Here is a 24,643-nt window from a genome sequence, read left to right on the forward strand (position 1 = left end):
ATTATGACGATAAGAGGGAGGCCACCACATGCAAGAGGCCCTACTGCATGGGGAAAAACACACGTCTTTTGTGACAAATGCAATATCCACCTGTGCTTTGTGCCACACAGAAACTGCTTCAAGGCCACTCATCGGAAATGAGTGACTAGATAAAAGTATCCACAAGCTGATGAATGTTCCAATTCTTTGTGTGATCAATTTCTACATGCAGCCTACTATGTTAAAAAGTACGGCAATGCATTCATGAAATGTTACTGACAAAGACATCAAAACTGTTGTCTTGATTTTGTTTCCCAAAATCATACACAGGTTGTTCAAATTGTTCATGTCCAGAACCTGCACAAAGACATACACATAGACATACATGCAGACATCCACTTCTAAATGTCAAAAACATATCCTTTTTCTCTTAAGTTTTTATGACATTCAGTGGTGTCCATTGTAATGGACATGTAAAAATACTAATAAAAAATTGACTTAGCAAAAATGTCTTTTTCTCCCTGCATTTCTATATTGGAGAAGAGTAAAAAGCAACTGGATACAAAATTTTTTGCTCAGCAGAAAAAAATCAGGTCCGAAGGGGCTATGTATGAGATACAGTGTGTTACCTCTGACGCTGACCTGAATACCAGAGGTCTTCGTCTGTTCTCACACAGTCGTCACTGTGAGGTGTGCTCTTTCCTTTTACTTCCCATTAGTGATAATTAAGGTCAAGGGGTTAAATGGTAAATGTCACTACCACACTCCCTCACTGTAAATGCAGGGGATTGTGGTAAACTTATTGAGGGCTGCCTCACTTGCTGACTACTTTGGTGTAAAGAAAAGACCTCCACGGTTCTGATTTCATAACCACAAGGAGGTAAGAGTGTGCATGTGTAGGCAACTGCGTGTACTTGTGTGTGTGGAAGTGTGATATCTTGAGACCGCTGCATGATGCATCCGCTCACAAATCTGTTTAGTTGCAAACCTGCAGAGGATCTCTTACATAATGGAAAAGTGCTTCAATTTGAAAAGAAAAAAAAAAAACTGAATTCACACGCATGCATGCTCTAGCACAGTCACCCTTCTTTGTCTCTCTCTCTCTCTCTCACACACACACACACACACACATAATTCTTATCACATTATCGAGTCCCTCGCCATAAGCTGAAGTATTCCAATTTTGTCAGTGGGTGAAAATGATTTTCCATGCTTTTGAATATGACAACCATCTTCTCTGGAAACCTAATGCGATACCTTAATGATTCCATTACTGTATTTACTGTGGTGGCTGGCAACTGTTTCGCCCACATGCTCGGCATCTGCATTGTCTCACCCACTCACAAGCGGTTTAGGTGCTGGTGGGAAGGTAGTGAGCCTACAGTTTTGAGGAGATCACGCAGTAATTCTGCTAACACACAGGCATACAGCACCACTGAGTCAAACACACACACACACACACACACATATATATACACACACATAGACTTCAACTCCATCAGGATCTGCAATTATAGTCATTTGCACTTATATACATTTTTTTTTCTCCCAGGAATAAACTCCAGCTACAACTTCCCATGCATATTAAAATACCTGGATGAATATTTCAAGCCCCGATGCAGTAAATAACAAAGATCCTTGGCATAGCTGAATGAATCTGTTATGTCACCGTGATTTCAAAATGTGAAGAAAGAAAAGAACATTTTGGAGAAGGTCTACAAGTGTTCCCCTCCACCCCTCCAGACATCAATTAACTGCGCTATCCCCAGTCATTGTCCAGGTTCCTGGATGAGGTGCTCCACGGATGGCATCTGTATCACCACCTATGAAATCCACGCACCTACACGCCCATATAAAACGCTTATGATCAAGGCACAGGCCCGCTGTCTGTGAGGAGAGATGTGTTTGGTCGCTCTTCGCTGTCTCACCTGCTCGTTCGTTGCCAGCTCTTTCTCCAGCTGTCGGTGTTTGTTGTGCCACACCAAATAGTGGACAGGATAACGACTCTTCTCCGGAGTTTTCTTGGCAGAAATCATCCTCGGATCATACTTTGCCTCCTCCTCTGTCTTCACTGTGGATTGTAAGGATACTTTGTTATTAATGCGCGCCGTATAGCCTAATCAAGCCTATCATCCTTTATCGGCGGTGATGCCCAAAGGCGTATAGGGGCAGCCTCACGCGTCAGAGACCAGTGAATGATCCCCGGCTCGCTCTGCTCACAATCAACAGCAGAGCCCGGCGAACAGCATCCCTAGAAATAAACTCCTCGCTTGATTGTCTCACCAGATCAGGCTACACCTTTGTTTCTTAACCACCGGCTTCCCCACCTCTTGCCTCCCTCTCTTTTTCTTCTGCCTACTCTAACACATCTATCCTCCTCCTCTCCTCCCATCCGCTGGTGACTGAGAAAGATGCGTTGACAAGCTGCAATGAAGTGTGCGCACACTCAGCCAATCCTCTGTCAGGGATGTTGTGATAAAACATATGCTTCGTGAAAAAAGAACCGCAGAATTCAGAGACAAATGTGTGAAAGGAAACTACATAGCATAGCCCCCTACAGGAATCTATTAGTTGTATATAGAAGTAAAAAAAGATATATGTGTATATATATATATACTGTATAAATATATAATGTCAAGTTTAAATTTGAATCAGAGCTGAATCTTTACTGATTTAGTGTTTTTCTATTCCATGCTTCCGTTTTAGGAATAATACCTTGTTTGTGTTACATTCTATTTAAAGTTTGGTTTATTTATGTTCAATGTATAGTTCATGGTCTCTCCTAGTATTGTATTTTTGTATTTGGACAATAATAATAATAATAATGATGATAACAATAATAATAATAATAATAACAACAATGATAATAATAATAATAATAATAATAATAATAGTGATAATAATAATAATAATAATAATAATAATAATAATAATAATAATAAATATATTATTATTATTATCACAGCGACATAATTATTTTTCTACATATTTCTATGCGTACAATGCGTTATTGATCCGGTGGCAACCAAATCTACAAATGAACATGACCCTTATTAAATAAACCAATAGATAGATACATAAATGATTGATAAAGGAATATGCTCTTCAGTGTGACCGCTACAAGCTCGGACAAGGACCCTGATACTCTCATCTGTTGCTTGTTGGCTTTAATAATGACATGGGCGATTGCTCTAAAAGTTCCCAGATAAGAAATACCCACGATAAATAACACGATTCCTTCTGTTGGGGCTTCAGGGAGACACCAAAGTAGGTCTAGGTCAATGGGATCCCCTCTATTTACATCCTGTTCATAAACATAAACGTTTTGGTCAGTGGATTTTAGACACTGGTGAGCTGACTTGTTATATGTTTCTCAGTTTTGATCTGCCTGTGAAATCCTCCCCACCTTTAAAAAATGACAGGATTATTTTTGCCCCGTCACCCCTCCCTGCCCCTCCATAGGTAGGCTGCAGGGATGCTGGGTGTGAGTGCGGAAACTGACAGGTAGAGAGCTGCCGTCTCTCGGTGAGTTGCAGGCAATGCAGCGACGAGATTTAGTAAATATTCCGATATGAGGTTCATGCAATCAGCCGGATTGACTATGTCCACTTAACTCGGCTCTAGACTTGACTTCAGTGGTGAACGTGGGCGAAAAGACCGCAGGAACAAACGGGAAATTCAACTGTCAGCTGGCCGGGAAAGCCGATCACACCACCCGGCTTCCGGGGATTCAGGGGCCGCATCGGTTGACGGCAGACGTCGGTCGGTAACTCGGGGGGAAAAAGGGCGAACCACATCATCGCCGACATCCACCTCTCGATTTCAGCTGATTTCGAGATGTCAAGAAAGCTACAAAGGACAGAAGTCTGCGCCGACTGCAGTGCGCCAGGTAGGGAGGAGGAAAATAAATCAAAAATAGACCACCACACTGGAACAATACGTCGGAAGGGCGACACGGTGGGACAACAGGGCCGAGGCTGCTGTCACTGTCAGCGGGTTCACAGAGCAGGAAAACGGCCAGGGCTCCCAAGCGTCGCTTAGGCCCAAAATAAACAGTGTAAAATAGGCGTGTTATCACTACGGGAAATATCTTTGGCTAATAGCTGCCCAACGTTAAAGTGCCCCATTGAGTAGCCTGATATGTATATTTATCTGACCGAGGGCTTGTGCGGCGGCTAGCAGTTAGTTTGCTGCAGTGGAGAAATCTGTGTGTCAGATTTATGTCGCCTTCCTACTCGGAGAGACGTTTGTTTTGATTTTTGTGACCGGGGCTGACTTTTTAACACGTTAGCTTAGCCTGGCTAGCGAGCAGGCGATTTTGACTCTCTGCGTTGCTGTCTATTATTAAACCCCGAGAATACACCTAACGCACTAACAAACAATATCATATTTATATTTCAAAACCGTTGTGTTTTTGTTACCACCTGCCTGCGGCTCTTTCAGATACTGTACCAAGCTAACGCTGCTAGCTTAGCTACGTTAGCTAGTCTAGCTAACTTTTGCTAAACGGCAAGTTATTGCTAAACCGATTCAGCTAACATTTGGCGTCAGCTACCGGACAGTCTTTAACGGTCCCTGGCATTGATTTTTGGTGATTTATGTAGCTGTTGCGCGAACCCCGAAAGAGCTTTCATACTTAAATGAAGCTTTCTATATATTCAGCTCACTGGTTTCCCAGTGTATTTAGCCTCCTCCACAGTCTACCAATGGAATAGTTGCTAAGGCTGAGGGAAAACACAGGAGCAAATTCATTTGAATATCCAACCTGAAGTTTGTTCAAACTGTCCCTGTCAGATGAGAGTAATGTGTTATTCATACAGGTGTGCACGACATATGACCACTGCAATGGACGTTTATATTTGTGTGTTAGTTTCATGTGTTTGTCGCAAAGTGAGGCAGAGGTGATGCCTGAACAACCTTGGTGTCCCCCCTCTTGCCTCACATGACCTCATGTTTGGTCTGAAGCACTTGACTGTTTGTGCTCCTGTGCATGTGTGTGTGGTGCCTGTATTTGTTCATGTGTACATGCATCACAACAGCTGCTCTCTTCACAGCTGACCCCCCCCCCCCCCCACAAGCAATTTGTTTTCAAAACTCTCTACAAGCTTTAGGGCCTCACTAAGTGTTCAAAACCTTGCTTGCTACTGCTTTATGACCTGCACCTATTCCCTGCCGCTATTACACACTTAGCCTCTGTCATCCTCCTGCCCCCTCAATCACTTTTCCCACCTCACAATCCTCCCAGCACTGATCAGCGCCATCTGAACGCCCTTTTTTTCACAACTCACAGTATGATTAATGCCTAATGTCTCTGATAAATTAATCTTATTTGGAAAAAAAAGGAAGAGATGTGTGTTTGCTGTAAGGCAGTAATCTATTTACATAGGTTCTCTGAGATAAAAAAGAGATAATGGTGGTCCACTTGTTTGTGTTGGTGTATCTGTTACTGAATATTTCTTCTGCTACCATCAGCTCTTTGCTTGTAGCCCCTCCTTGTGATGACATACACACACACACGCAGTGTGATCTGCAAAGTGCTGACCTAGCCGCTAGTGACAGGCCACCTCCCTACTACCCAGCTTTGTGTCATACTAGGGGATAACTCGATGGCATGGCTACAAAGGACAACTGATACTTCCAGTCCTAGCCAAGCCTCGGGAGGCTTTAATATCACGCCGTGGCAATCTGCAACAATGAATCATGTTGTCACGATAGTAAACTCTTTATTGAGCACAGATGCAACTTTATAAGGAACTGAGACTCTTTGCAAGTGTTTAGAGCAGTTGGATCATGCCATATTGTCAAGTCTTTCGGGCGATGTTGCGACCCGTGTTTGGTAGACTGTGTCTATGATCTGCAGTCAACCTAGTGGAGACTTGGGCCAGTAGGTGGACCTATAGGTTGCTCCTAGATGGTGAAATGAATATTTAGAGGTGTGTGATTCTTCAAGTGTAAAATATGAATTCACCCGTGAAGTGATAAGATTTATCACTTGTAGAAATGTAGCAGTCAAAGTATGAAAAGCAAGGACCACTGTTTATATTAAGAGAGCAAGAGTTTTCCACACTTTAGGCCCTAAATATTAGCATTCACCATTGATACTCATTACAATACATGTTTATGCAGGCTTAAGCGACAGTTCTCAAAACAATTGTCTATGTTGTATTGATGAATTAGACCAACTTCAGGCTGAATTATGTCATGCTGCAGATTTGGCCAATATGCTGCTGCCAATAGTCTAATAGCTTAATGGTGTAGCCTCATATTGATCCAGCGAGCCAAGCAGATAGTGTAGCCTGTGGGAGTTCTTATATTTATTACGCAGATTAAGGAATTAAATTGCTGCAGTCCAGCCTTAAAGCCTATGGGCTACTGTTCTAAACTAGGCTATAGCTCTTATCAAAGCCATTTTGCATTTGCTGCTACTTTTTTCTGCAGGCAGAAAGACTTACAGCATGTCAGTTCATCTGATGATGGACTATTTTAGCTCCATTAATACCCTAAGCCCAGACAGTTTTTATCCCAGCCTGAGAGTGACTAAAGCAGATTGTAGATGTTTGTGTGTTAAGGCATGCATCATGTGCATCTATTTGTTTTGATATTTGCAGACTCTATTAGTTGTGAGCTGCTCATCACATCAGAGGCCTGGGGGTGTGAACATGACCCAGACTCTGTGACTCGTCTGCCTGTGTCAGGAGACTGGCATTGGCCTTAGCTGCCTTCCATCCTCATCTCATTCACGCTCATCTGTCCTATTTAGAATTTTTAAAAAAAAAGGTACTTGTCTTTGGTAGAAAAAGTGATGTTCACCACAGATATTTCTATCTATATATTTATGTATGTCAGTGCACTATCACGCTATGTACAGACTAAAATAAATGCCAAATGCTCTTAGAAAAGACCTCAATCTACTGTCAAAAACTACTAGATCTGACATTTGGTGCAGCCAGTGAGGCACCATTGTTCTTATACCAAGCTGATTATGAATGACTTGAATGAATCACTCAATTGTCTTTAATCTTCAAATATTCTACTTCCCCCTTTTTCACATACAATATTGCAGTAATATTTAGTCTAACCAGTCAAATCTAAAATGATGATAAATCTTCTGGACTCGTGTTGCCTTGACTCTCAGTTTGTCTTACTACACATTGGTTTTGCCGCACTTTTGTACAACACTTAGGTTTGAGCCCTGTATTGATAAGCACTCTGTGCATGCATCAGGTCATTAGCGAGTAACAATTCATGGAGTGCGCTGGGATAAGGGGAATTATAGCACAACCTAGCATACACTGTCTGCATCATCCAGCTTTAGCCGACATCACATCCTTTAACTGCAGCAAAGACACCTCACAAATCATCATTTGGAGGATCATTCAGTGTTATTGTGTATATAACCTTCATATAATCATGTTATGACAAAATACCCGTATTAGAAATTCACATGTAAATATTGTATGATTAAATATCATTATAGAAAAATCCAGTTTGTTCTAATTGCCTATTCCTTATACTAACTCTTTTGTTTGATTCATTATAAAGATACATATCCTCTAAAGTGAAAGCCTGTTGTCCTGTTGATGTGGATGATACAGTACTATAGTATATATAATTAAACATTCATTTGTAAAATGTAAAAGACCTACCAACTTAATTGGAGTTAGTGATAGGATCATGGCACTCATCTTCATGTTTGTCACCATACGGATACATATCCACATATTTGATTAAACCCTTATTACTGCAGGGTAGCAGCTGAGAACAGAGGACTAAAAGGAGTATATGTTTGATTTGACCTTGAATGAAGCCTGAGCAGGTCGGCAGCGTAGGTAGAGCACGAAAAATGGCACCACAAAGTCCTGTGCTAGTACACTGTAATTAAGGCCCCCCCCCCCACATTATACTTCTTGGCATGTTGAGGGGTTTATTTTAAGATGGAGAGCACAGAGCTGGACTACAACCTGGACTAAAGCGACTGTTGGAGTGAAGCTGCAAAGTCTAATCATCAAACACATTTATTATGTATGTTTCTGATCACATGTGCATCTATATTTATTTATCTGTTTATCTATTTCTGTTTGTCTGTCAGACCCGGGATGGACCAGTATCAACCGAGGGGTCCTGATCTGTGATGAATGCTGTTCAGTCCACCGCAGCTTAGGCCGTCATATCTCCATAGTCAAGCACCTGAGGCACAGCGGATGGCCCCCTGCATTATTGCAGGTAAGGCTGAGAAATGAAGAGTGACGCAAGGGGAAAGAGGAGCAGGGAAGGGCTGGTAGAACGACAGGAAATGCAGTAGCTGAGGCCTAGAATACTACCACAGAAGGATGACGACTTGTACAGAAATCTGACTCAGCGCTGAGGATGCAAATCCATTCCCACAGTTTTTACCATCTGCATTAATATATATTTTTTTTAAGTTTGTATTTTCTCAATTAATGTGAGATCCTAAACCTGCTCCTGTGTCAAAGCAGTACATTTAAAACAGTGTAACGGTAGGGCAGTAAGGTGGCTTACTCGCTAGAGGACTGAAGGTGGTACATTTCTTGCAACGTGGTGAACCATTACTGAGTCACTCGTGTGTGTGTGTGTGTGTGTGTGTGTGTGTGTCTCTGTGTGGTTTCAGATGGTTCAGACCTTGGCCAGTAATGGGGCCAACTCCATATGGGAACACAGTCTCCTGGACCCTGCTCAGGTGCAGAGCGGTCGTAGGAAACCCAACCCCCAGGACAAAGTCCAGTAAGTATACTCCCTGCAGGCTCCAAATACACAGACCTTAACGATCACACATCTCCCAATCACCTTTGCTGGGGGGAAAATATTGTCCTTGCTGCACAGGAAAGTTATATAACCTTCCTGAACATAATTGGGGCTTTCCACTAGCGAAGAGCAATTGCACCCAGTTGTTCCTTAATGCTCTGTAAACCGTTTTCTCCTAGTCGTGGATCATCTTCCTAATGAATTGTTTTCTGTACTCGTAGGGTTTTTGTATAACTAAAGCACTGCAGGATAGGTTCGTAGCGCTTGTTATGGGTTGAAACGTGGCCATGGAAGGGTCAGGAGATAAGGAAGTGGACCTTCAGGAAGAAAAAAATCACTTACATGACACAAATCTGTAGAAGCATATTGTGCACAACCTCTCATAACGTACTGTGCTGTGTGTCGTGTTTATGTCTGAACTGCTTTTCAGTCAAAATACAAATTCGCTTTTTAAAATTGTGACATTCAGGGAAAACAAATAGGATTTTTCTGAAGTTTGAATTTTGTTAACCGTCTTACCTTCTCCTCCCGTGCAGTCCAACCAAGTCAGAGTTCATTAGAGCCAAATACCAGATGCTGGCCTTTGTGCACAAGCTGCCCTGCCGCGATGATGATGGCGTCACTACCAAGGACCTCAGTAAGGTGGGCGCTCAGTGTTTTACAGGCGAGGCATAGAGGATTTATGGGTTCATGTTAATTAGCCTATGCGGACATTGTAGAAGTGCCTGTGTAAGCACAGAGGATGTTTCATTTCTAGATGCCAGCAGGAGACTTCATATATATATACACACGCACATTGGCATATACGCAGGCACACTCACACAAACACACACTCATACACAATTACTGATGAAACCCCCCTGGCAGGAAGTGATCCCAATGACACAGCGGGCGGTAATAATGATCTCTAATGCTGTGGAGCTCCGTTGGGCTAATAAGGGGATTCTGCCTGTTACTGTCTCTCACTGATGTTTAATCTTTCCACCTCCCACACTTGCTGTTCCTCCCTACCTCCCCTTTTTCGTCTCCCTATTAGCAACTTCACTCGAGTGTGCGGACGGGGAGTTTAGAGACGTGTCTCCGGCTGCTGTCCCTCGGCGCTCAGGCCAACTTCTTCCATCCGGTCAGAAAAACAATCTACTTGCTGACTCACTCCGTCTAGCAATTAGCCGCACTGTTCGCTTACTCTCTTTATGGCAAGCCTCGCGTCCTGACTCTGTTTGTGTGGCTACTTGAACCTCCAGGAGAAAGGCACCACCCCGCTCCATGTGGCAGCAAAGGCAGGCCAGATCCTGCAAGCTGAGCTGCTAGTGGTGTACGGTGCAGACCCTGGAGCACCCGACATCAACGGACGCACACCTATGGACTATGCAAGGTACAAGACACTGAAATCTGATCTCAAATCAAATCTGCTGTGAGAAAATGGTGAGGGTAAGAGAGAAACCGTAAAAAAAAAAACACAACAAGGAAATGGAATACTTTGTTTGTGTTGCAGGCAGGCGGGCCATATAGAGCTAGCAGAGCGGCTGGTAGAGTGTCAGTATGAACTGACGGACAGACTAGCCTTCTACCTCTGCGGACGGCGCCCAGGTAACCCACTGTACCAGTTTGTGTGCTCTTCATTTGCCCTTAGGCACAGCGGTTAACCTCAGTGGCGCACTATGGTAGCTTTTTAAGAAGTTTGCTCTCCTTGCCTCTCCTCAGATCACAAGAATGGCCATTATATCATTCCTCAAATGGCGGACAGGTACGGACCGTGACGTCACTGTGTTGTTAAAGTGGTCGTGAGTGCCCTGTTTTTGCATGCTCTGCATTGTTTGATTGCATGAAGTATCTCTGTTCGTACACTTGAACTTCGCAGCTACCTGACTTGCCGTGCTTCTTTTCACCGAGTCCTCCTGGCATCAATTGAATAACAGTGATGCAGTTTAGTGTTCTGACCAGAGGGTGGCAGCATAGTATGTGCAACCCCTCCCTAAAAAGATGAACGGGATCTCTATCAAAGCTGGCTGTTTACTGTGACTGGCGATCTTTAGCCAGCACAGGTACCTGCAGTGATTTAGATAGCTGAGATGGGTTTGGTTTATTAATCCTAAACTGCAGGTTTGATTTGTGAGGTGCAGAATTGCACAGTCAGGTTATGATGAATCAAGTTCAGTATTACTTGGCTCAGCTTCTCTCAAATATTTGATGGATGCTGGGTTTTCTCACCTAAGTCAAAGAAAGCAGCTTGAAAAATACACTCACAAATGTAAATGTTAGGCAGCAAAACAAATGTGCATCACCTTAGTTACCTCAGTGGGTCCTGCTTATGAACTGCCATCTAACTCCACTTGCATCTGTTCTGTTCTGGTGAATGGTACCTCCTGATAATAACAATTAAAGCTGTTTTGATGTGGCCTCCCTACCCCTCTTTCTGTCTGTTTCTTCCCTTTTCTCACTCGTCTTCTGTTCTCTCCATTTCGCTGCGCTTGGTGGAGCCAGAGCTCGTCCTAAGTGCCCGACACAGAGGTATCTTTACTTTCCTTGTTCCTTTTTTTCCAGAATCTCTTCCTTCATTTCAGTCCCCTCTCTCTGCTACACCATCTCTTGTAGATTCCCCTGTTGTAAACCAGAATAAGCCTGTCTCTTCTTCATTGGCTTTGCCATTACCAAGATTATTAAGCCTTCGTCTGTTATTACAAGAATATGGAGCTGTACAGTTAGCTCTTTTAGGAAATAGAGTTTCAAAGTTCCTCCTGCAGTAAGTAAGATGTTGCTGTGCTTAGGAGAATCACACCAAGCAATTCCATATATTCACACTGTGCAGTAGCATATATCCTTACTGAACATCTCTGTTCATGGTATATACACATACTAAGTTAGACAACCTATAATAGTAATTCAGATGATGCAGTAAAACATTTGACATGTCACATCTGTAATAGGAACTGTACAGAGTTGCTCTCAGGCCCTTTTGATCTGACACCCAACGCATCTTAGCCCACATGTTCCCTTCCTGTCCCTGCTCCCCCTCTCTTGCCAAGCACCCTGCTCACCTTCTCACCTCTTGCTTCCATCTCCATATCCACATCTTCCTTCCTCCCTCCCTCCCTCCCTCTCTCTCTCTCTCTGCTTCTTTATTCCACTTCATCTTGGTGGTGCCCGTCTGACTGTTGTCCTCTGTGTTTTTTTCTTTAGTCTGGACCTCTCCGAATTGGCCAAGGCTGCCAAGAAGAAGCTCCAAGCGGTGAGTTGGGTCAAAATGTGAGATTACAATTTTATACACAGTGGTAATAATTCTCTCAGGTCAACGTTACAGTTGTGAGAATAGATTGAGCCAATTTTCTTGTGTCCTTGAATGTAATGTAAAAAGATAAGTAGTTGATTTAAAAAAAAAAAAAAAAAAAAAAAAAAAAAAAAAAAAAAAGAGCCAAAAAGTTGCTTGGTTTAAGATTTTCTGTTCCCTACCAAAGTAATGTCTGTCCTATCCAGGGTCATCTGTTTAGCCCCACAGAATATTAGTAATCCCAACTCACTGAGACCTGAAGGTCAGTTAGCAACATTTGGAAGACTTGAGTCACAAACCTCAACACTTAGAAAAATGTCAAAAGTGTTTTCACACTTGGGTTTGTTTCACTGACGTGTACACATGTATGAATACACCTGTTAATATATTTGGGGTCAATTTGTTTGTGTGACAGCTCAACAATCGCCTTTTTGAGGAGCTAGCGATGGATGTCTATGATGAGGTAGATCGCAGAGAAAATGATGCAGGTGAGCATCATCTCCTCCCTCCTCACTTCTTTCTTTTGTCCTCTAAGAGGTAGAAATATCTCCGCTTTTTCCCTCTATGGAAAACTAGGCGTTGAAAGAAATAGTACAAGCCCCCCCACAGACACCACTGACATGAACTTTGAGAGAAAAAGGACAGAGAGAGAGAAAAAAGGAGAAAATCACAAGGAAAGTAGACGGTGAGAGGACAGAGAGTGGATTTAAGAGACAGAGTGAGGAGAAAAGGAAAATGAGTGGTGAAGAGGAAGGCCAAATGGAGAGAGTGAGTGAGTTAGGGAGGAGGAGGAGAGCAGAGCGAGGAAGTGCCTCAGAAATTCTTGAGTCTCTCTCCTCCTCCTTGGCTCTCTCTCGCTCTGTCTCCTTCTCTTTTCTTCCCTTTCTTCCCTCCCTTTCCTTCAGTAGCAGTAGCAGTCAAATTTGTGCTTTCTGACAGAAGCACCGCAGGTAAGTGGCAAGGATACAAAGACACACACACACACACACATACACATGTACACACTCGGCCATACACAAAGGGGAGGCTCAAAGCACAGCAGTGGATTACAGAGGGGTGGAATTTAATTTTAGGATCTCCTGTATGGCTTTTACTGTGCTTTGTTGATGTCTGTACGCATGTGTGGGTAGATGGACGGGTTGTTTGCCCATGCTTCATGTCAAACACACACACATGCAGACTCAGAGACTTCATTTTTGCTTCATATTTCTGTCCATAGTTTGGCTTACGACCCAGAACCACAGCACTCTGGTAACAGAACGCAGCGCGGTCCCCTTCCTACCAGTCAACCCTGAATACTCTGCCACACGCAATCAGGTATGGGTATACACACTCACTCACACACAGAGCAACAATGCAGATAATCACAGGTGGCGTGCATGCACTCGTATACATTTGAGTTTCAAATTGCTTTTACCTGATGACGAAATTAGGAAATATTAGAAACTAAGGTGAAAACCCTTCCAAGCAAAAAGCCAAAAAACATCCTAATGATATCTTAGACAGTTACACAGTGTATATGTTTGAGAGAGATGCCAAGAGTGAGTGTGAAATTGACAGGGGATGTTCTTCAGCTGTGAAAGAGGAGGAAAGATGTAATCCATCTGCCTTTCTCCCCCCCCCCACCCTCCTCTCTTTCCCTCACTCTGTGTGTGTGTGTGTGTGTGTGTGTGTGAGTGTGAGAGAGAAATCCCCTGTGTCCTCTCACATAGTTTCTCCTCATCTGTGTGGCTCATTAGTGTAAACATTGACTTTCATACACGCTCAGAAAAAACACACACACCGCCACGTTCGCTCTGCCCTGATTGGGCGATTCACCGCGGTCAGGAACTACTGCCTATTTATGGTGGGAAACAGAAGAAAAACACACTGGCGCACAGAGTTGAACTTTTTATCTTCTATTGTTTTCTAAAGCAACGTGCTCTGAACAGCACGTCTCTCTGCGTAGTAGTTCTCGTTTGGTTCTGAAACTGGAAATTGACCTTTTTATTCTCTTATATGCATGCCAGCATAATTGCATGGTTTATGTCTGTCCTCTTGTTTGTGTATGTGTGAGCACACTTGTGACGGTGTGTATTTGAGTGTGTGTGTGTGTGTGTGTTGCGAGTGTTAAGCATGACTGTGTTTTTCCACAGCACATGGCCGTCGACCACAGTAGTCACTCAGGCAGCGAACCACTGACTGTAGGCTGGATTGTATCTGTATTCCACACAACTCATGATAGAACTTTTTGTCAAGTCCTCACTCCTCGCTCCTCCTCTCCCAGGGCCGTCAGAAGCTCGCCCGTTTCAATGCTCGAGAGTTTGCCACGCTCATCATCGACATCCTGAGTGACGCCAAAAGGAGACAGCAGGGGAAAGGTCTCAGCAGCCCTACAGGTGAGACACTGGCAGGAAGGACAATTATGAAGCGTTTTAAAGAATAGCAAAAGAGAAGGGTGTATAACTTAACCAACTATGGATGCGTACATGTCAGTTTATTGCCTCGTCCCAATACCTCTCTGCACATTGTGGTGGAGCTTTAATGTCAAGAGGCTAATGTGATTATCGTTTCAAGCAGCCGCACAGTGAGCGGGCTCCAGTCCAGCAATTTAATGATGAAGGGGAAACAGGGTGATTTCTTTAGGATTTATTGTCAAAGAGTTACATTTGTGCCAGACGGTAGATTTTCATCCGTACAGAAATTTGACTGCATCTAACATCAGGTTCTTCTGTGAAACCCACGTGAAGACCGCCGTTAATATAAGTCGGGAAGAAAGTAAGTCATCTTTGTTGTCACTCTGAGCATTCGATAAAGACACACACTTTTTTTTTTTCCCCCCCTTTGTCAGACCCATTGGATCTGGGCATTGACGATGACCAGCACGACTACGACAGCGTAGCCTCTGATGAAGACACAGACAGCGAGCTGACCACCCAGAACAACAACAACACACAACGCAGCAACCGTGCGAAGGTACAGCACTTTAACACGCTACTTCTTTTGGAAAACCAGTGCCCTGCAAAACATTCTAACACACAGCTCTGCACACGCTGACTGACACACTAGTAGTCACAGGAGCTCCTGAAAATCTCAGAAAAGCGGTTGCATCAGCTAGCAGTGGCGTCCTCTTTAGTACTGCTTGTCCCAGCATGCTTTGCGGGGAGTGGCCACAGTCAGAGCTGCCACATAGTTCCTGAGTGACATCATCAGCTATTCTGGGTCCCTGTCAGAGAGGCATTGTTCATGCAGAGAGAGAGAGAGAGAGAGACAGAGAGAGAGAGTGTAGAGAGATTGAGTGAGAGAAAGAGAGGAAAATGGTGCAGAGTGCTAGAAATGGCCAAGTAAGCAGCAGCCAAACCAGTAACTGTCTCCTTTTCTTGTGGACTTGTTAAACTCAGATTGCAAAACTTTGTGACAAAAACCACAAGTCAGAGGTTTCACCCCCATCTCATCTCTAGAAATATGTGCATTCAATTCTTTGTTGTTCCCGTAAGATTAAAGAATGTCATGCTGTCAAGTGGCATTGAATTCAGTTATGTGTGGTGTCATCTTTAGTAATAAGACATAAAACACAAATGGACCGGGAAAGAGGAGTCAGTGAAAGTGTCTTGGATAGTTCTGTTTTAGGGAGTGGATTAGAACTGGTTGAACACGCTCCAGAGCCACAGGAAGTGGGGGCAGATGGTGGACTGAGAATAAGAACTAAGGCTCTACTGTCTACATCTGTGTGGTCAGCTAGTGCAGGCCTCCAGACTGAAGGCCAGCCCTCTTCCTCTCACACAGATGTAAGCTCTGTTTTATCCAGCTCAAAAAGCACACATTCATATTTCCCATGTCGACTTGGCTTAAAAACAGCATTAATTACTTGAATGGCGATGGCCTGCACCAGAATGGATGAGTTGCATTAATCAGTGAAACACTAAAGAAATGAAGTGATCCACATTAGCTTCACTTGATGTCAGTTTCCTCACCTTGTCCGTGCCCGTCTGTCTGCCCGCCCGTGTCTTCTACCAATCCAGAGCATGGACTCGTCAGACTTGTCAGACGGTCCCATCACCCTGCAGGAGTACCTCGAGGTGAAGAAGGCTCTGGCCTCCTCAGAAGCCAAGGTGCAGCAGCTGATGAAGGTCAACAACAACCTGAGCGAGGAGCTCCGGCGGCTCCAGAAGGAGGTAGGGAGCGCGGAGGGGGGATGAAAGGAGGGGGACATGTCAGAAGGGGGGGGTCACCATATACAGAACCTCAGTCGCAGCAGAATGCTGAGAAATTCAGAGCAGGAGAGAAAGCAGGAAGTGAGAGTTGAGCTTGTATTTTATTTCATTTCTATAATCTTATTTGATAATAGTGGAGAGCAACAGTGGATAGGAAAGAGATGAAATGATGCAAGAAACGTCAGCATGAATCGTTTCTTAAAAAGATAAACATAAAAACCTAGAGTGGACAAGCTGGAATATAAAATCAGGTAGAGAGTGATGTCTAAATGAAGGCGGGGGGGTTATTGAACAACACAAAAGACAAAGTGACAAAGACAGGTGGGCAAAATGAGAAGGACCAATTGATTCAGACAGAAGGAGGCCAGGATGATGGAGAGACAAGTGAATATTTTAATATCTTTGCAAACTGATGTATTTTTCCTGACAGGGTGTCATTTTCCTACACTGTTACTGGTATTTGGTGGCAGATTTTCACTGTTATTTGGTAACTAATTCTCACGTGGAGCCAGGGTGCTACAAATAACCGCTCTCATCTTACTCAGTCATGTTTAGTTCGGACACTTAATGATGCTCATTTGTTCATCGCTGCTTCATTTGGCTTCCTGTGAGTCATCATCGCTTAGCTCCTTGTATTCTTTAGTGGCTGCCAGTGTCGGCTTATGTGACCCATTTTATGTATTTATTTTGTCACTTAACTAAGGATTTAGTGAAAAGTCGAGGCAGGCGTGCACTTGTACAAGCAAACACACACACATACAAACACACAAATGCTGTGGTCAAATTAGATGGTAGTCAACAGTATCTCAGTGCAGGTGAGCCCTAATTTCACCTCTCTGACCACTGAAAACAAATACAGGTATGTAGCCCTGCACCCCATCCCCAAGACCTAATCCCTGCCTTGACATGAAACCTATTGAAGTGTGACATTCCCTCCCCCTCCCTCCCCAGTACTGATATTCGTTCATACGTATGAGCCTTTTACTGTACCTGTGATTGTGGATGCTTGTCTTTGACCATTCAGTTGACACCCCTTCCCTTCCCTTTAACCTCCCCATGTCCCTCCCTCCATCCCTCCCTCCATCCTCTCATCCCTCCCTGCTCCCTTCCTCCTCTCCTGTAGATCACGCGGATGCAGACAGAGAACAGCGCGCTGCGGGGGGGCCAGCAGGCTGGGGGAGCAGCTGGCCATGGGGTAGGGGGTCCTGGCGGAGGAGGAGGAGGGGGAGGAGGCCACTGGCAAGGGGGTGGGATGAGAGGAGGAATAGGTGGAGGAGGCCTAAGTGGGTTTGGGTCAGGAGCCGACCCCCCGGGGCTCTCGGTGCCCTCCTCGGTCGCCCCCCACTCCCATCCCTACCGGAGGGATCGCCAGGCTTTCTCAATGTACGAGCCAGGGGCAGCCCCTGGCCCCACGGCCCATGGTCCCCCAGCCCTGGACTCCCTGGCAGCCCGCCTACAGCCCCTCAACACATCCAGCGTAAGTTAGAACTCCCCCGGCCCCTTCTACCTCCCACCATCCTTTTGGTGGCCCTGATTGGCTCTCTTTGGCCTGATTGACGGGTGATAGTCCAATCCTGATCTCTTTCACTTTCTCCCTGCATCTCCGTTCCCGATCCTTCTCTTTGAAAGGTCCAGTTGTGCACGATCCTCATTTAAATGTTAACACGTAGCACTGATCCGTCTCACCAAAACAACAAGATTTCAATCTTCATGTATAGTACCAGAAAGGGAAACTGCACAAGTGTGACATTCAGGAGAAAGATGGAAAATTGTGATTGAAATTGGATCGTGTTGTCGGTTCGGTTGCCTGGCAACGCCTCTGATTTCTCCGCTCTAGCCTGCTCTGCACCCTTTGACTTTTACATTTCAACCCTTTTGACCTCCAAGATACTGTAGCTCTTCTGCTACTGGACAGCTGCTTAATTTAAGAGTTGCTATGAATGCACACATGTACGAGCACACACACACACACACACACACACACACACACACACACACACACACTCACACTCACACACTCTCTAAGGGAGCGACATGTCTGGTGCTGGAACAATGTTTTTGCTTCTGGTAAAGTGGCTGATACATCAGACTACTAGGTGACCAGTTACAGCATTACATTAACACCTAAGCTACCTCCAACATGTACGTAGCTCCGGTATGCAAGCACACAACCACTCAGCACTACTGTCGAGCTTTCTGGAGACCTCCGTGGAGTCGTGTCCTATTCACCGTCTCCACACACAAAGATTTACCTGTTTGTCTGTTTTCTTTCTGTCTGTCTGTCTCTTCACCTGTCTGTCCCTTGCTCACTGCAGTGCAGCCGTGCATCCTCTGGATGTAAGCATTCTGTCTGTCATTGTCATTGTTTGCCATTTCATCGAATGTAGGATTCTCTCACACGCAGCTATGCACCACTTCTGCTTGTTATGCTTTCTAATAATGGAGATCAACATTAGGGTGAACCTTGTGCGTAGCCATTTTTAGACGCTCTGTGTGATGTATAGCATCACCAGTTAGTTCAGTTGACCGTGTGCTTTGAGTTTCAGTGTTAGATATCTTTAGAGGCATGTAGTCTCGATGGGATGATGGGTGAGCTGCCGAGTTGATCTGCCGCTGCTCTCACTGGCTCATTCATCTTGTTTTTCTGCTGTTTATAAAACACCTCTTCTCTCTGTCCTCTCACTCCTTTTTTTCCAATTTCTTCATCCATCTCTTCCTGCTAATCTGTCATTCCCTTCTCCATCTCTTTTGTCCACGCATCTCTTTCTCCTCTTACCTCTATCCCTCCATCTCTCTCTCTCCCCTCCCTTGTGTTCCCCCCTTTTCACAGGTGAGGAAGGGTGGCACAGGGGGTCCTGCTCCTTATGGAGGCCAGCATCTGTCTGGATCTACAGAGATGGGCAGATACATGGTGAGCTCTCACAGTTTTTGATTCTAGACTGATCTTCCGACGTCACACAGTCCATTTAGGGACTTGAGATTATAGGCTTACATAGTTTTGTTTCCAACAAGTACTGCAAGGGCTTTGAATATGGACCCTGATTCTCAGTGTTTATGACAGAAACCCTCTCACCCCAGAAAGGAAATTCCAAAATTATTTGCATTTTGCAGAGAAAGAACCACAATTCAACTTTATCCAACTGATTCAGAACTATCATTCATTCAGTGGACTTCTTGTTGAAATCATCATTCATCATTTACTGGGAATAAATGCTTGAACTTTGTGGGAGGAGGTATCCACTGTGCTCTGCAGGAGTGAGCAGCTCAGCAGGTTTGGCAAGGTGGATGATTGTTGCACTGGTGGATTACTGTCGCTGTCTTTCCCTCCCCAGGTCCCTAAACCAGAGAAGCACGGCAGCGGCACCGACAGTGACTACGACAACACACAAACATACGACCTCTCACTAAGGTCAGATCCACCGCACCTGCACTATATTTCAGATTTTTAAATTTGGGCCACACGCTGATAAGGAGGTTAATTATCTTTACTAACAGTTGTTAATTAGAAATACTGAACAAACGGTCTCTTACGATAATGAATCACTTACAGTGTTGAGATGCCGAAGTCCCAGACTGATAAATGTCCTCTGTGACTGACGGTCAGCTCTCCGCTCTAATCTAAGGTGCTAACTGAAGCGCGGTTATGTGTTTCTCTTCTCGGTCAGCATGGGCCGCAGCAGTGAGGAGGAAGGTCGCGGAGAGCCCGAGGAGGGAGGAGGTGGGGAGCCGGGGGAGCCGGACCCCACCCTGCCCTGCACAGAGGACGTCATACTGAAGACTGAGCAGGTGACCAAGAACATCCAGGAACTGCTCAGGGCCGCTCAGGAGTTCAAACACGACAGGTGGGTGTAAGACAGGCACAGTGGATAAAAGTGCCACAGTAAATGACAGGTCATGTCAGACATTAACACTACTAATTACACAAGTGATTGGATAACACATTCAGAGGAACATTAGTGCCAAACATTTTCTTTTCCTCATGTTACATTTAAACACCCATAACACTGGCCACTGTTGAGAGGTTACAAAGTTGTGCACACATGTAAATGTAAATGATGTAAAGAGTCTATTGAGATTAGTTCAAAGTATAATGTAGTATAATGACAACCTTGTTGCATCAAACAATTTTTTTTGAAAAACAAATTTTGTTCCTCTTTAGCTTTGTTCCATGTTCTGAGAAGATCCACTCCGCTGTCACTGAGATGGCTTCACTCTTCCCCAAAGTAAGTATTTATATTTCATTTCTTTCTTTCTGTTTTATCTTCTTTGGTCGGCTTACATCCTTCGCCCTCCACCGTACGATCGAGTTTCGATTCCCTCCATTTCTCCGCAGCGCCCGGCGTTGGATGCGGTCCACTGCTCCCTCCGCCTGTTGGCTTCCAGTGCCTCGCGGTTGCAGGTGGAGTGCCGTAAGGCGGCGCCCTCGGATCCCGGGGCCCCTGCAGTGGACTACCAGCTCCTCACTCAGCAGGTCATCCAGTGCGCCTACGACATCGCCAAGGCCGCCAAGCAACTGGTCACCATCACCACGCGTGAGAAGAAACAGTGACCCCGCAAGTGCATGGACGGATGGAGGGGGAGGAGGGAGAGAGAACGCATAAACGCATGGGTGGGCTAATAGGGATGGGAGGGGCTTCTAAGGAGAGGAGGAAAGAGGGAAAGGATGATTATACTAGAAGTGGCAGGATGGGGGAGAGGGAGCGATTGAGAGAATGATGAGCGCAATGAGGAAAGGAACAGTTTGGAACATGCATGGGAAAGGAGTCAAACGGAAGCAAAGAGGTTGATTGTTTAGTAGAAACACTACAAAAAAAAAAAAAGGATAAATTCCACAGGAGTGGAAGTGAAAGTAGGGAAGGACAAGTGGAAGGATCCAACGTGGAAACTACAGCCTGCTGCAACCTAACCGAACTGTTGGAATCAGATGTGTATAATAAACCGCTTTAACTGTGATGAGCATACGTGACATACGACGGTGGCGATGTACAGTGAACTGGACCTTGAGGTGTTACCGCTTAATTTATTCTCACCCGTCACTCGTCGTCCCTCCCCCCCCCCGTGTTTACTGGAAGCAGGGAGGGAGGAAGCGTGCGCTGCGAGAGGGAAAAGTAGACCGACCAACCAAACGACGTACTCCACGCCATCTCCGTCCCGCCGTCCCGTGAGTCGGGACGTCTCCCCTCTCCTTTCCTCTCTGGCCCGCTCCTCTGCCTCTCTCTCTCTCTCCTCCCCTCTCTCTCTCCAACCAGACACGACGCCCCGCCCCGCCCCCCCCTCTGTCTCCCATCCCGTCCCAGACGACAGGATGAGCTCGTGGCGCAGAGAAGGATCCATCTAGCTCCAGCCCCACGCTCCATTACCCCACCCAGGACCTCAGACGCTCCCCCCTGGGTTAGCTTTCAGGGGGGGCTCCAGCTTTTCTCCGACACCCCCTGATGTTGGTGGTACACAGCATGACCTGGCATGTTTTCATTTCTTTCCTCTCTCTCTTCTTTTTTCTTAGTTCTTTTTTTTTTTGAATATGCAGATTGGTTTGGTCTGCACCTGAGGACAAACATGACTGACTCACACAAACAAAACACTTACACTGGAATAATTGTGATTTATCGTTGTTGTTTATCATGCCTATTGTTTTTTTTTGTATTGATATTTTTACTGACTGTCATCTTGATTTAACTGTTTTTCCGTATGTTTATTTTATTGTTTCAAATATGATTCTCATTTAGTGGAATAGGGAGACCGGTGGTGAGCGCGTGCTCGACCGCTTACTGGGATTTAAGCGAACATGCACACACACACACACACACACACTTGGAAAAGAAACAACCTGTGAAACGGTTCCTCGACATTTCTCAAACACTCCTTTTCTGGGTGACAGTTGGGGGGTGTTTTTCTCATGTTGTGATTTACTCTGTGGCCAAGGTGTTGAATAAGTTGCCAAAGGCGAGAGGGTGCAGAGGGAGATTTGTTTCCGGTTTCGATTCTTCAGTCGGACTGAAAGCCCCTACGTGCATTATGACAGGACCCGGATGGAAAATGCTCCGCTCACGTGTCCTCAGCCGTCTTTTTGGGCTCGATTTAGCTTACGAATTGCCTCATCGAACAGAGAATCATCTCAGAATCGATCCCATATTCATTTTTGTTGTGCCAAGCAGGATAATAAGATCATTCGGTCCAGTTTGTTACGTGAGGATTAGCCCCACCCCCACCCCCCTTAACCCCCAAGTCTTGCTTTAAAGCAGTATGCTACTCACATGGTGGGTGTGCTCCCTCGGTGCTTGTACAGCCATTATTTGCATGCATGTTAGTTAGCAAATGTTCAAGTCACGTTACGTTGCTACACATGCTGATATGTTGCAGTCAAGCTTTAAGTAGTCCTGTGGGAGAGCAACCTGGAAAGTAAATACGGCGAGAGATGCTTTCAGTTGAGAAAACATGCTAATTGAACCACCTCAAGTGTGCTTGATTTAGTTTGCTATGTATTATTTTTCTTTTTCTTTCTCCAAACTGTCTGGCAAGCACAATCAAGCCCACGACCTGTTTTCTGACTCTCTGTCGCGGCCCGTTGATCTGGGCCACAGAAGTTCTTACTTCTAGCTCGCTGTCTCTGAACTTCGCCAATGAGGAGACAGCAATGGGAACAAAGATGTTTTTGTTTGTTTTTTTTCTCCTTCAAAAAGATCGCGCACTTAACCTACCGTAGGTCTAAAGCTCGTCGTACTGTGCCGAACAAATGTGGTCTTATCTTTAACAAAAGGATGCACATGGGATCTAAAAAGGCTTTCCTAGCTGCCAGGAGGAACCGTCCTCTTCTAGTCTAGATTCACGTCTACTCCTTTCCCCCCGTGACTCTGATCCTGAGTTTCTCAAAGTGTTTGTGGTGTTAATGTCTCTTGCTGTAGTCGAGCTCAGTGCTCAGAAGGCATCTGCACATTAGATTATCTCGCCTAAAACATTGACCTCATCCTTTAGACATCAGTCGCATCTCATTTATTTTTTTTTTTCCTCGTGTTGCTGCCTTTTAGCGAGAAGCAATTAGACCTTAATTAGCCCCAAACACTTTGAGAGATCGACGCGACACCCCCCTTCAGCACTTCTCTGTCCACGTTATTCACGTTCTGTTTGGAACTCTTCCTCCCTTATCATTACTTGGGGTGGCCGACTGTCAGTGTTCCTCAGTATGTCACACAGTTACACACATGCCTCTGTAGGGGAGTTTGGACTGCTGTCAAAACAAATCGTGTCCCGAAGACTCATGAAATGTATCGTTGTGCGAAATCGAATGCCTTTTGGACATAGTCGTCGCCTCCTGTTTGGCTGAGTTACAGTGATGTACTGACTGCTAAAACAACAGCAATACTTCCACACACACACACACACACACACACACACACAGGCAGGGCCGGCTGTCCCTTCAATCATGATTGCCCAAGTTTTAGAGTAGAGCCATATATATGAACATATATTTTCATGCTATATTTTATATTAAGCTATATGTTAGGGTTGTGTCTGCAAGATATTTATGTCTATTCGTTGGCCCAAGTGGGCTTCAGGCTTCGGGATCTATTCACCAAATCTTCACTCAACTCTTCCGCCTCGACACCAATGTACTTGTAGATATTTTAAGTCTTGTGAGTACGGTTATGCTGTGGTATTACCCCCCCCACCCCGCCCTAATGTAGTTCTATTGTACATATTAACGATCCTACTGGAACCTACGGGAAGCAAAGAGAGCGGAGAACGGCTCGATGTAGGTGATATTACTCAACAGTGTGGTCTAAGTTGCACTATTTTCAAACACCAGCTGGGTGAAGTAGGATCTGCATTATGTACTGCACTCCCCCCAAAAGGTCTTAGTTCAAGTACATTAGGTGCAGGACGCAGGGTTTGATTTGTGGAGGGGGCAAATAGGAAAGGTCTGAAGCGCACTTCGGCTGAGCACTAGTCATCTCAAAGTGGCGGGAGGAGGGTCTTAAATGCACACGGCCTCGTCCCTCCCCCAGGTAGTAGACACTACGTAGGGTGCCTCTAGTATGAATGTTAAATGCTTCCGTCAGTTCAACACACTTTCTTACACCTTCATCATGTTTCAAAATTCAGCACACACTTCCCAACATCAAACACACACACACACACCCTCAACTTATCAGTTGGACCAAGCCTTGTACAAGTACAACCATGAAACTTTGCAGCCAGTGAATTCTACACACACTTCTGATACTCGGCGACGGGCAGCGCACTGTGGCCTGTGCTGTCGCTGTCCCTGTGTTTCTTCACAGCTCTACACTTTGGGAGATGGGTGACGGGAGAGTTATCTTTTATCAGAAGACGTTAAGAACTGTATAAAGTAGAGATACAAATGACAAAGGTCAATCGTAATGGAAACTCATAAGCTGTACATTTGTAATAAAATAGTAAAACAAGTTCACTGACCTGGCTC

General features: G+C 44.9%; 2 protein-coding genes across 3 annotated transcripts in view; one reads left to right on the top strand and one right to left on the bottom strand.

The window, feature by feature from the left end:
- ankrd13b (ankyrin repeat domain 13B) overlaps positions 1-2,291 on the bottom strand; it is a 41,357-nt gene extending 39,066 nt beyond the window's left edge. The window contains exon 1 of the mRNA XM_070829147.1: positions 1,908-2,291. Coding sequence (XP_070685248.1) covers positions 1,908-2,015 — 108 coding nt within the window. The 5' untranslated portion in view covers positions 2,016-2,291. The remainder of the gene's footprint in view (positions 1-1,907) is intronic.
- A 1,206-nt stretch (positions 2,292-3,497) lies between these two features.
- Positions 3,498-24,631, top strand: git1 (G protein-coupled receptor kinase interacting ArfGAP 1). Of its 2 annotated transcripts, XM_070828876.1 has the most exons (20): positions 3,498-3,868; positions 8,069-8,202; positions 8,609-8,721; positions 9,279-9,384; positions 9,779-9,865; positions 9,987-10,117; positions 10,238-10,332; positions 10,447-10,489; positions 11,923-11,971; positions 12,426-12,498; positions 13,230-13,327; positions 14,277-14,388; positions 14,841-14,965; positions 16,012-16,164; positions 17,327-17,680; positions 19,034-19,114; positions 19,536-19,612; positions 19,869-20,045; positions 20,363-20,426; positions 20,537-24,631. In XM_070828876.1, exons 1-20 carry the CDS (start codon positions 3,817-3,819, stop codon positions 20,750-20,752), a joined length of 2,340 nt encoding a protein of 779 aa, XP_070684977.1. In that variant the 5' UTR covers positions 3,498-3,816; the 3' UTR covers positions 20,753-24,631. The 2 variants fall into 2 exon arrangements, with proteins under 2 accessions (XP_070684977.1, XP_070684979.1); XM_070828878.1 differs by lacking the exon at positions 17,327-17,680.
- The last annotated feature ends 12 nt before the right edge of the window (positions 24,632-24,643 follow it).

The sequence above is a fragment of the Pempheris klunzingeri genome, chromosome 4 (genome assembly GCF_042242105.1).
Source record: "Pempheris klunzingeri isolate RE-2024b chromosome 4, fPemKlu1.hap1, whole genome shotgun sequence".
Lineage (NCBI taxonomy): Eukaryota > Metazoa > Chordata > Actinopteri > Acropomatiformes > Pempheridae > Pempheris > Pempheris klunzingeri.